The following is a 13773-nucleotide window of genomic DNA, read 5'->3' on the forward strand; positions in this document are numbered from 1 at the left end:
TTCTTTTTTTACTACTTCATTGCCAGTTAAATAACCTTAAAAGTGGTCCAGTGTTTGGGACCTGAGGTAGGCTTTTATCAGAGTATTAATCACTCAGTGCCTAATATCACAAAGTAGGTGCAAGCGTAAGAAACTAAGGAAGTAAACTTGTGTGCTGTCTGTTGTGATGTAGTATCTACTATTACTCATACTGGGGCCTCCTCAAGGGCACCACAGTTGAAGTAAAATGGTATGATGAAGATGATGATGATAAGAGCAACAACAATGCTCTAAGGAGAGACAAGGCTGGTCCCCTTTGGATGAAAGAGGGATTACTAAGATGTTTACGAAGAGCTTTAAACTTCTTAGGAGGAAAAGTATTAGTATCATCAAACTGCACAAGTCAACCCTGGAAAGGTAAATGGGTTGTGAGACTAAATCCCTCCCCACTCCGGAACACCCCCCCCCCCCACCGCCCGGGCAACTCTGTTTCAATACCTAATACCGTGTGAGGCAAAAGAAAGTAAAACATAAACCATGCAGCCATCACAAACAGTCGCCTACAAGTATCTGATACATTTTTAAAAATAGATATAACTGTAAAGGATCTCTTTTACACGTCTTAAGATACTTTGCGGGATTTTTTTTTAAATATAACAATGAAATTAAGAGCCGCTCAAAAATAATCTTCAAAGTTACAGAACACAAATCAAACAAAAAACAAAACAGATTCCTTTATACTGACCTTCAAAAATATTGTTCTAAGTTCGGCTGGATCTGCTCTCTTGGTTAAAGCCACCTATAAATAAACATAAAAATGTTTGTATTATTAGAACAAAGCTGAGAAATCAAGCTAGCAGACGGAAAGAAAATAAACTCCAGGTTAGAAATCAGTGGATTTCATTTTTACACTTAAAGCACTAAATTTCCCCAGTGCATAAACTACTCTCTGGATTTTAAATTAAGACTCCTTATGTGGCTTCTAGAATGATAACATTCCGTGCAAGAAACCAGTAAAGCTCCTAATATGTAGTGTTTAATATATACCATTGTTTTTCCAAAATGAGTAAGAAAAAAAGAAAAGTTGAAACAGATTTGTAACCACCTGGCATTTTAAACTACACTCCAGAGTGACCCACACCTTTCATAGGCCAATATTAAAGTACAACTTGTTCGTTAACTATGTAAGAGAACATAGTTCTTAGAGAAGTTAGTGAGCAAGGCAAACAATATTAACAGAAGGGAATTACTTCCCACAGTTCCACAATGGACAGGTGTGAATGCCCAGCTATCTGGTCATGCCAAGCAGTCTCCTCCTCTCCCCTACTTTTAAGAAACCAGAAGTCTCCAATTATACAGCACTGAGAAATATAACCACTGTTTTGTAATAACTTTAAACGGAGTATAATCTATAAAAAATGTTGAATAGCAACGCTGTACACCTGAAACTAATAATGTAAATCAACTATACTTCAACGAAAAAAAAAAAGCCTAAGTCTCCATATGTATGACTATTATTTACCACATTCTAGAATACAAGGGGCTATGGTTAGCTTTCAGAGCAAAGTCTGACAGATTAGCTCAGAATAGGTGTTGTGCTTAATTCTCCAGCCCACAAAGTCCAAAAACATCATTGGGGAAAAAGAAGACAAACTTGAATATGGCTGCCCCAGGCCAACACAAAAGAGTCCTTATGTGGAACCAAACAGTAGGCTTATTCAGCGTCCCATCACCCCATCCTGCTGGCAAAAACCGTCAGGAGACTGAGTTCTCACCAAGCACAGCGTCACCCCACGATACAGCCAAGGAGGGGTTCCTGGAACCACCCCAATACTGGAGCCATGTCGCTATCCATGGGGAGATTTATGCAAATTGTTCTAAATCCTTTCTGTGTGTTTGCAAAGGCTCTTCTGAGACCTTTGGACAATGGGTTCTCTGTCTCGAAATATGTAACTGCCTGAGCTTCTTGGCCTGCCACTGTCAGGAATAATTTTATTAACTAATCACTGGAATAGGAGAGGTAGTTTTCCTGAAACCAGTTAGTTGGTCACCTTGTTTCCCAAAGCAAGACTGATAACTCTTAACTTCAGCTGAGTACTTGTAACCACCAATGCTATTTTTATCCAGAAGAATTTGTAATCTCTTTAAAATCCTCAATTAGTGAGTGTTCTTTGCTGTTCAATTAACAAGAAGAAAAGAGACTGCTAACCAACCTATGATTGATGATAGTGCTAAGAGTCTCAGAAGATTCCCTCCCTTTGGGTCTGTATTCTGAGAAAGGTGGCGTAGGACAAACACTATTGGAGAAGATGAGCCAGCATGAAATGCCTCTATCCTCTCCTTTAAGAGCAAAGAAATTCCCTTCGAGTTCTACATCTCAAGACCGTAACAGTTTTTTAAAAGGCCTATGGTGACCCTCAGCACTTAATTGGGTTTCCTTTTAAAAAAGCAAAGGAAAAAAAAAAAAAAAAAAGCAAAGGTAAGTTTCCACAAAGTGAACTATTCTTGCTCCATCTGAATAACACATCCTTTAAAATCAAATTAATTCACCATGCCACATACTTCATAAAGCCTTCCCTGGGCAACACAGTTTCAGAGTGAACTTCCCCCGCCCTAAATTCCCACAGCGTTCTTTTACTTACTAATCCCAAAATGCACCACCAGGACTACACCGCTGTGAGAGAAAGAAAGCTTTCACTCTGTAACTCTCCCAGGGTGGAAGGCACAGGAGAAAACAATCCATATAGTGGCCCAGCACTTTTAAGTCAGGTCACCTGATGTGTACAGAACACTTCATAGTTACAGTTAAGTTACAGTTACACTTAAGTTACAGTTAGACATGCCAGCGTTCTGAAGGGGTACTGAGATGGAGTCTACCTGGTGGCAAAACCAGGAGCTAGCAAGTTCTGTGAACTGGAAAAAGGGAGCCAAGAAACGTAGCCTCCCTTTTTAAGCCAACTCAGAACACCTGCTCGGCAAGCGCACGTTGCATCACCTGACAATCCTTAGTTCATTGGGCTTCTCAGAAGATTCATGAAACTCTAGATTTTTTCCAAAAGGCTGATTTTCATTGTTTTATATACATGTATATATTTCTCATATACTAACAGCATGTAAATATGTACAGATACTATTCTTACAATCTGATTGCCTGATTTGCTTTATCATTACTCTTCTGAATTTGCGTTTATAAGAATAGATGCCACCATTAAAACAAAATATTTATATCAAGAGATTTAAATAAAGTAATTTTCAAACACAGGGAGTAAATCACCGAGAAGAAAAAGGATTATTGGCAGATGACTATGAATTACCACCATTTACTACTTAATTCAATAGAGAATTTTATACAGAAGCACATAACATTCACACCAAGTGGAGGTTAAGGGAGAAGGGGGGGAGAACTGGAAAAACTATGCAGTATATGTTTTTCCATAAACTGGGAGAAGTTAACCTTTGTTTAAAGACAGTATAGAAATTTCAGGTCAATTCCCCAAATCTATGTTCCACGGGGCAGAATCTGAAGAACACTGAATATGTAAAGTTTTTGATAAGACAAACATTATAAATAACAGCAATAGCATTTGCAAAACACATATACTAGCTAGGTACATCCCAAATACAAAAATAAAAACAGCCAAAAATAACATAACTTCAATGACTGGTTTAAAAGGGGGGCAGTGGGAAGTATGGCAAGGAAAACCAGAGAGATAAAGTGTGAATTCTGTGCTCTGCAGGTGAACCTTGACTGATACAATCAGTAACTCTAAAAGAAATTCCCCCAAAACACAGTTACCATTAACTGGAGAAGAAAAAAAGAAACACAGGTCTCATCACATTTAAGAAAAATAATTCTTCATTGACTTCACTGAGTCACTCATTCCTCATCCTACAGTTTCCCTACATTCTAATAAATGAAAAGCAGATTCGAGCTTCAAGATGGCAGAAGAGTAAGACGTGGAGATCACGTTCCTCCCCACAAATACATCAGAAATACATCTACGTGTTTAACAACTCCTACAAAACACCTACTGAACGCTGGCAGGAGACCTCAGACCTCCCAAAAGGCAAGAAACTCCCCCATCTACCTGGGTAGGGCAAAAGAAAAAAGAATAAACAGAGACAAAAGAATAGGGACGGGACCTGCACCAGTGGGAGGAAGCCGTGAAGGAGGAAAGGTTTCTACACACTAGGAAGCCCCTTCGCGGGCGGAGACTGCGGGTGGCGGAGGGGTGGGAGAAGCTTCAGAGCCACGGAGGAGAGCACAGCAACAGGGGTGCGGAGGACAAAGCGGAGAGATTCCCGCACAGAGGATCGGTGCCGACCAGCACTCACCAGTCCGAGAGGCTTGTCTGCTCACCCGCCGGGGCGGGCGGGGCTGGAACCTGAGGCTCGTGCTTCGGTCGGAGCTCAGGGAGAGGACTAGCGGCGTGAACACAACCTGAAGGGGTTAGTGCACCACGGCTAGCCGGGAGGGAGTCCCGGAAAATGTCTGGAGCTGCCGAAGAGGCAAGAGACTTTTTCTTGCCTCTTTCTGTTTTGCAGTGCGCGGGGAGGGGGGGATTAAGAGCGCTGCTTAAAGGAGCTCCAGAGACTGGCGTGAGCCGCGCCTAAGAGCGCGGACCCCAGAGCCGGGCATGAGACGCTAAGGCTGCTGCTGCCGCCACCAAAGAGCCTGTGTGCGAGCACAGGTCACTCTCCACACCTCCCTTCCGGGGAGCCTCTCCAGCCCGCCACTGCCAGGGTCCCGGGATCCAGGGACAACTTCCCCGGGAGAACGCACGGCGCGCCTCAAGCTGGTGCAACATCATGGCGGCCTCTGCCGACGCAGACCCGCCCCGCACTCCGTGCCCCTCCCTCAGAGGCCCGCCGCGCACTACGGGCCCCTCCCCCGCAGGCTCGCCACGCACTCCCCCCCCCCCCCCCCCCCCGCCCCCGCCTGAGTGAGCCAGAGCCTCCGAATCAGCTGCTCCTTTAACCCTGTCCTGTCTGAGCGAAGAACAGACGCCCTCAGGCGACCTACACGCAGAGGCGGGCCCAAATCCAAAGATGAATCCCGGGAGCTGTGTGAACAAAGAGAAAGGGAAATCTCTCCCAGCAGCCTCAGGTGCAGCGGATTAAATCTCCACAATCAACATGAGGTACCTGCATCTGTGGAATACCTGAATAGGCAACGAATCATCCCAAATTGAGGAGGTGGAGTTTGGGAGAAACGATATACATATGTTTTTCTCTTTTTCTCTTTTTGTGAGTATGTGAATGCTTCTGCATGTGATTCTGTCTGCATAGCTGTGCTTTTACCATTTGTCCTAGGGTTATGTCTGTCCATTTTTTTGGTTTTTCTTGGATTCTTTAGTATAGTTTTTAGCGTTTGTTATCATTGGTGGATTTGTTTTTTGGTTTGCTTGGTCTCTTCTCTCTTTCATTCTTTCTTTTATTTCATTACTTTAAATTTTTCCTTAATAATTATCTTTTATTTTTTATTTTAATAACTTTATTTTTTCTTTCTTTCCTTTTTTCTCCCTTTTATTCTGAGCCGTGTGGATTACAGGGTCTTGGTGCTCCGGCTAGGCGTCAGGCCTGTGCCTCTGAGGTGGGAGAGCCAAGTTCAGGATATTGGTCCACCAGAGACCTCCCAGCTCCATGTAATATCAAATGGCAAAAGTCTCCCAGAGATCTCCATCTCAACCTAAGACCCAGCTCCACTCAACGACCAGCAAGCTACAGTGCTGGACACCGCATGCCAAACAACCAGCAAGACACGAACACAACCCAGCCCATTAGCAGAGAGCCTGCCTAAAATCATAATAAGGTCACAGACACCCCAAAACACACCACCAGACATGGACCTGCCCACCAGAAAGACAAGATCCAGCCTCAGCCACCAGAATACAGGCACTAGGCCCCTCCACCAGGAAGCCTACACAACCCACTGAACCAACCTTAGCCACTGGGGGCAGACACCAAAAACAACGGGAACTACAAACCTGAAGCCTGTTAAAAGGAGACCCCGAAGACAGTAAGTTAAGCAAAATGAGAAGACAGAGAAACACACAGCAGATGAAGGAGCAAGGTAAAAACCCACCAGACCAAACAAATGAAGAGGAAACAGGCAGTGTACCTGAAAAAGAATTCAGAATAATGATAGTAAAGATGATCCAAAAATCTTGGAAATAGAATGGAAAAAATACAAGAAACGTTTAACAAGGAACTAGAAGAACTAAAGAGCAAACAAAAAATGATGAGCAACACAATAAATGAAATTAAAAATTCTCTAGAAGGAATCAATAGCAGAATAACTGAGGCAGAAGAACGGATAAGTGACCTAGAAGATAAAATAGTGGAAATAACTACTGCAGAGCAGATTAAAGAAAAAAGAATGAAAAGAATTGAGGACAGTCTCAGAGACCTCTGGGACAACATTAAATGTACCAACATTCGAATTATAGGGGTCCCAGAAGAAGAAGAGAGAAAGAGAGGGACTGAGAAAATATTTGAAGAGATTATTAGCTGAAAACTTCCCTAATATGGGAAAAGAAATAGTTAATCAAGTCCAGGAAGTGCAGAGAGTCCCATACAGGATAAATCCAAGGAGAAACACACCAGGACACATTTAATCAAACTATGCAAAATTAAATGCAAAGAAAAAATATTAAAAGCAGTAAGGGAAAAACAAATAACATACAAGGGAACCCCCATAAGGTTAACAGCTGATCCTTCAGCAGAAACTCTGCAAGCCACAAAGGAGTGGGAGGACATATTTAAAGTGATGAAAGGGAAAAACCTACAACCAAGATTACTCTACCCAGCAAGGATCTCATTTAGATTCGATGGTGAAATTAAAACCTTTACAAACAAGCAAAAGCTAAGAGAACACAGCACCACAAAACCAGCTTTACAACAAATGCTAAAGGAACTTCTCTAGGCAGGAAACACAAGAGAAGGAAAAGACCTACAAAATAAAACCCCAAACAATTAAGAAAATGGTAATAGGAACGTACATATCGATAATTACCTTAAATGTAAATGGATTAAATCCTCCCACCAAAAGACATAGACTGGCTGAATGGTTAAAAAAACAAGACCCATCTATATGCTGTCTACAAGAGACCCACTTCAGACCTAGGGACACATACAGACTGAAAGTGAGGGGATGGAAAAAGATATTCCATGCAAATGGAAATCAAAAGAAAGCTGGAGTAGCAATTCTTATGTCAGACAAAATAGACTTTAAAATAAAGATTATTACAAGAGACAAAGAGGGACACTACAAAATGATCAAGGGATCAATCCAAGAAGAAGATATAACAATTGTAAATATTTATGCACCCAACATAGAAGCACCTCAAAACATATGGCAAATGCTAACAGCCATAAAAGGGGAAATCGACAGTAACACAATCGTAGTAGGGGATTTTTTAAAAATCAATTATTTATTTATTTTTGGCTGTGTTGGGTCTTCGTTTCTGTGCGAGGGGTTTCTCTAGTTGCAGCGAGCGGGGGCCACTCTTCATCGCGGTGCGTGGGGCTCTCACTGTCGCAGCATCTCTTGTTGCAGAGCACAGGCTCCAGACGCGCAGGCTCATTAGTTGTGGCTCATGGGCCTAGTTGCTCCGTTGCATGTGGGATCTTCCCAGACCGGGGCTCGAACCCATGTCTCTTGCATTGGCAGGCAGATTCTCAACCCACAGTAGGGGATTTTAACACCCCACTTTTACCAATGGACAGATCATCCAAAATGAAAATAAATAAGGAAACACAAGCTCTAAATGATACATTAAACAAGATGGAGTTAATTGATATTTATAGGACATTCCATCCAAAACAACAGAATACACTTTCTTCTCAAGTGCTCATGGAACATTCTCCAGGATAGATCATATCTTGGGTCACAAATCAAGCCTTGGTAAATTTAAGAAAATTGAAATCGTATCAAGTATCTTTTGTGACCACAAGGCTATGAGACTAGATATCAATTACAGGAATAAATCTGTAAAAAATACAAACACATGGAGGCTAAACAATACACTACTTAATAACCAAGAGATCACTGAATAAATCAAAGAGGAAATCAAAAAATACCTAGAAACAAATGACAATGAAAACATGACGACCCAAAACCTATGGGATGTGGCAAAAGCAGTTCTAAGAGGGAAGTTTATAGCAATACAATCCTACCTCAAGAAACAAGAAACATCTCAAATAAAAAACCTAACCTTACACTTAAAGCAATTAGAGAAACAAGAACAAAAGAACCCCAAAGTTAGCAGAAGGAAAGAAATCATAAAGATCAGATCAGAAATAAATGAAAAAAGAAATGAAGGAAACAATAGCAAAGATCAATAAAACTAAAAGCTGGTTCTTTGAGAAGATAAACAAAATTGATAAACCATTAGGCAGGCTCATTATGAAAAAAAGGGAGAAGACTCAAATCAATAGAATTAGAAATGAAAAAGAACAACTAACACTGCAGAAATACGAAGGATCATGAGAGATTACTACAAGCAACTATGTGCCAATAAAATGGACAACCTGGAAGAAATGGACAAATTTTTAGAAAAGCACAACCTTCCAAGACTGAACCAGGAAGAAACAGAAAATATAAACATACCAATCACAAGCACTGAAATTGAAACTGTGATTAAAAATCTTCCAACAAACAAAAGCCCGGGACCAGAAGGCTTCACAGACGAATTCTAGCAAACATTTAGAGAAGAGCTAACACCTATCCTTCTCAAACTCTTCCAAAATATAGAAGAGGGAGGAACACTCCCAAACTCATTCTATGAGGCCATCATCACCCTGATATCAAAACCAGACAAAGATGTCACAAAGAAACAAAACTACAGGCCAATATCACTGATGAACATAGATGCAAAAATCCTCAACAGAATACTAGCAAACAGAATCCAACAGCACATTAAAAGGATCATACACCATGATCAAGTGGGGTTTATCCCAGGAATGCAAGGATTCTTCGATATACGCAAATCAATCAATGTGATACACCATATTAACAAATTGAAGAATAAAAACAATATGATCATCTCAATAGATGCAGAAAAAGCTTTCAACAAAATTCAAAACCCATTTATGATAAAAATCCCCCAGAAAGTAGGCATAGAGAGAACTTACCTCAACATAATAAAGGCCATATATGACAAACCCACAGCCAACATAGTCCTCAGTGGTGAAAAACTGAAACCATTTCCACTAAGATCAGGAGCAAGACAAGGTTGCCCACTCTCACCACTATTATTCAACATTGTTTTGGAAGTTTTAGCCACAGCAATCAGAGAAAAAAAAGAAATAAAAGGAATCCAAATCAGAAAAGAAGAAGTAAAGCTGTCACTGTTTGCAGATGACATGATACTATACATAGAGAATCCTAAAGATACTACCAGAAAACTACTAGAGCTAATCAATGAATTTGGTAAAGTAGCAGGATACAAAATTAATGCACAGAAATCTCTTGCATTCCTATACACTAATGATGAAAAATCTAAAAGTGAAATTAAGGAAATACTCCCATTTACCACTGCAACAAAAAGAATAAAATACCTTGGAATAAATAAGACACTGATGAAAGAAATGAAAGATGATACAAACAGATGGAGAGATAGACCATGTTCTTGGATTGGAAGAATCAACATTGTGAAAATGACTATACTACCCAAAGTAATATACAGATTCAATGCAATCCCTATCAAACTACCAATGGCATTTTTCACAGAACTAGAACAAAAAATTTCACAATTTGTATGGAAACGCAAAAGACCCCGAATACCCAAAGCAGTCTTGAGAAAGAAAAATGGAGCTGGACGAGTCAGGCTCCCTGACTTCAGACTATACTACAAAGCTACAATAATCAAGACAGTATGGTACTGGCATAAAAACAGAAATATAGATCAATGGAACACGATAGAAAGCCCAGAGATAAACCCACGCACCTTATCTTTGATAAAGGAAACAAGAATATACAATGGAGAAAATACAGCCTCTTCAATCAGTGGTGCTGGGAAAACTGGACAGCTACATGTAAAAGAATGAAATTAGAACACTTCCTAACAGCATACACAAAAATAAACTCAAAATGGATTAAAGACCTAAATGAAAGGCCAGACACTATAAAACTCTTAGAGGAAAACATAGGCAGAACACTCTATGACATAAATCACAGCAAGATCCTTTTTGACCCACCTCCTAGAGAAATAGAAATAAAAACAAAGTAAACAAATGGGACCTAATGAAACTCAAAAGCTTTTGCACAGCAAAGGAAACCATAAACAAGACAAAAAGACAACCCTCAGAATGGTAGAAAATATTTGCAAACGAAGCAACTGACAAAGGATTAATCTCCAAAATGTAAAAGCAGCTCATGCAGCTCAATATCAAAAAAACAAACAACCCAATCCAAAAATGGGCCAAAGACCTAAACAGACATTTCTCCAAAGAAGATATACAGACTGCCAATAAACACATGAAAGAATGCTCAGCATCATTAATCATCAGAGAAATGCAAATCAAAAGTACAATGAGATATCATCTCACACACGTCAGAATGGCCATCATCAAAAAATCTACAAACAATAAATGCTGGAGAGGGTGTAGAGAAAAGGGAACCCTCTTGCACTGTTGGTGGGAATGTAAATTGATACAGCCACTGTGGAGAACAGTATGGAGGATCCTTGAAAACCTAAAAATAGAACTACCAGATGACCCAGCAATTCCACTACTGGGCATATACCCTGAGTAAACCATAATTCAAAAAGAGTCATGCACCACAATGTTCATTGCAGCTACATTTACCATAGCCAAGACGTGGAAGCAACCTAAGTGTCCATCAACAGATCAATGGGTAAAGAAGATGTGGCACATATATACGATGGAATATTACTCAGCCATAAAAAGAAACAAAATTGACTTATTTGTAGTCAGATGGATGGACCTAGAGTCTGTCGTACAGAGTGAAGTAAGTCAGAAAGAGAAAAACAAATACAGTATGCTAACACATATATACTGAATCTAAAAAAAATAAAAATGGTCATGAAGAACCTAAGGGCAGGATGGGAATAAAGATGCAGACATAGTAGAGAATGGACTTGAGGACCCGGGGAGGGGGAAGGGTAAGCTGGGACAAAGTGAGAGAGTTGCATGTACATATATACACTACCTAATGTAAAACCGATAGCTAGTGGGAAGCAGCCACATAGCACAGGGAGATCAGCTCGGTGCTTTGTGACCACCTAGAGGGGTGGGATAGGGAGGGTGGGAGGGAAGGAGACACAAGAGGGAAGAGATATGGGGATATATGTATAGCTGATTCACTTTATTATAAAGCAGAAAGTAATACACCATTGTAAAGCAATTATACTCCAATAAAGATGTTAAAAAATAAATAAATAAATGAAGAGCAGTCATTATAAAAAAGTTACTGAAATATAAATTAATATACAGACAAAATGCCATGTTAAGCATTCTTCAAAGCACAACCTTACTGTGTAATCAACTCTCAAATGTTCATATCACTCAACAGTTTACTTATAAAGCACCAGACACCACAAATGTTAACCTGCTGAGTAATTATGCAAGTGGGTAATTTCAGGGATGCTGGAGATATTTATCAGAACGATTCAGTAGCTTGTAAAATGTAGACAAACATTAAACAGTAATAAAGCCATCACGATTAAAATTCTGTATGAAGAAGAGTACAGCAGTTAAGAAATGAATGGTGGTATTTTAGCTGTGGGTTCTGTTAGGTCAAAATAACTTTAAATGCTCTAATTTTAGATTTTATTATTATTGTTATTAAGCTAAAGCTAACATTCCAGTAAATGTTCCCAAGACTAAAAATTTGACAAGAGGCAGTGTAAGTCTTTTCTGAAATAGACATTTGTCTGTTTATATTTTCAACTCCTTATGGTGAAAAAGATGCTTGCTCACCCTGTCATAAGCAAACATCACCACGTTTAGAGTAAAGATTTGGGTTCCAATGTATTGCTAACTTGGTGATCTTGGACAAGTCAGTTAACATCTCCAAGTTTTAGTTTCCTCATCTATAAAAAGGGCAAAATGACAAAATCTACGTATTTGTTTCATAAAGTTATTTTAAGGATTCATTAGAATGAAGAAAAAGTGCTCTGTGAATCCTAAAATGATACATAAGGTTGGTAGTGATTAATAGCTACTCTTAAAAAATGTAAGCTGTAAACACAGTTATATGATATTTCTAATCCCCAATACGAAAGGAAGACGAGGAGGTAGGTCCAACATGTATCCAACTTAGAAATAAGCAATAAAAGGTAACAGGCTAAGGAGAAAAACAGTATATTAAAATTCTATTGGATGATAACAGTCATGTTGGGAAGCCTGAAGAATCAGCTTAAGGCTAAGGCACCACCAGTGATGCCCAAAACTATCCTAGAATCACCTGGTGAGAAATGTACCTCCAATCCCACAACAAAAGCAGGTTGCCTAGGCTGCCTATCATGTCAGCCGAAATGGAAACTTCACACACAAGCTGCTTCCTTGTGTTGCCGTCTTCCAAATCAAAGTCACACATAAGCATCCAATTGGCAAAGCTAGATCACATGCTTGTGCCCTGGCTGCAGGGAAAGATGGGAACTGAGTTTTGACTCATATGTTCTAGCAGGCAGGCCTTGTAATGTGGGGATTTTCTCCATTATAGGAAAGGTAGTCAAAAGATGATGGGGAGACTTCTGGTTTCCAGTCCAGCATGTAAGGGGCTTAGAAGTTGCCAGACTGTCCTAAAAATAAGTAAAAAGCTTAAAAATTGAAAAATCAACTAGTCTCCCCAGATCCATCAGAGGAGTGATGTCAACAAGCAAACCACTGCCCCCCAACATGGAGAAACAGAAAGGGAGAACCAGAGGATCACAATGACCAATTGCTGGAGGCTCAGTGTGGACAAGAAAAGACTTAAAAAACTCTAGGTGGACCTAGACATAGTGGATTCCCCACACTTTTGTGAATGTTACCTCCTGGAACTCAACCTGGTTCTCAGTGAATGTCAGAGAAAAATCACCTGGCATTTCCAGTAGGAGGAAAGGAAAAGGAACCAGGCTGAAATGCATCAGAGCATTCTGTTCTTTATAAGAAGGTCTGCCTCAGAAGAAGTTATTTCAGAGGAGTCTAACCCACTGGAGTAATACCAGAGCCAGCTGACCACAGGGAAGGCAAATACCCACCTCCAGCCACCTCCAGCCATCCTCTCCCACCTGAGGGGAAGAAAAAATTGAGAAACACTTGTGAAGTACACTGTCCAGGGGCACAGGCTCTCTAATGGACTGAGACCTAGTCATAGGACTAGGAACACTTCCTTTCCCTCTACACCCTATGCCCACATTACCAAAGGACTAGTTATAGCAGTTCCTTTCATCCAGTACATCATGTCTGGCTATCAAGAAAAAATTACAAAGCATACCAAAAAGCAAAAATACACAATTTGAAGAGACAGAGCAAGCATCATAACCAGACTCAAATATGTCTGGAATATTGAGATTATCAGACTAGGAATTTAAAACAACTATGATTAATATGCTAAGGGCTCTGATGGATAAGGTAGACAACATGCAAGAAGAGATCAGCAATGTAAGAAGAAAAATGGAAATTCTAAGGAAGAACTAAAAAAGAATGCTAGAGATCAAAAATACTGTAACAGTGATGAAGAATGCCTTTGCTGGGCTTATTAGTAGACTGGATACAACTGAGGAGAAAATCTCTGAGTCTGATGATATTTCAATAGAAATCTCCAAAACTGAAAAGCAAAGAGAA

The 13773-nt window shown here is 40.0% G+C and overlaps 1 protein-coding gene across 3 annotated transcripts in view; it reads right to left on the reverse strand.

Moving 5' to 3' along the window:
• Window positions 1–13773, reverse strand: part of SLC25A13 (solute carrier family 25 member 13) — a 205133-nt gene that overhangs the window by 172217 nt on the left and 19143 nt on the right. For all 3 annotated transcript variants that reach the window (XM_004265566.3, XM_012531515.3, XM_049715138.1), the window contains exon 2: window positions 725–778. In XM_004265566.3, coding sequence (XP_004265614.1) covers window positions 725–778 — 54 coding nt within the window. The remainder of the gene's footprint in view (window positions 1–724; window positions 779–13773) is intronic.

Source organism: Orcinus orca, chromosome 9 (assembly GCF_937001465.1).
Source record: "Orcinus orca chromosome 9, mOrcOrc1.1, whole genome shotgun sequence".
Lineage (NCBI taxonomy): Eukaryota > Metazoa > Chordata > Mammalia > Artiodactyla > Delphinidae > Orcinus > Orcinus orca.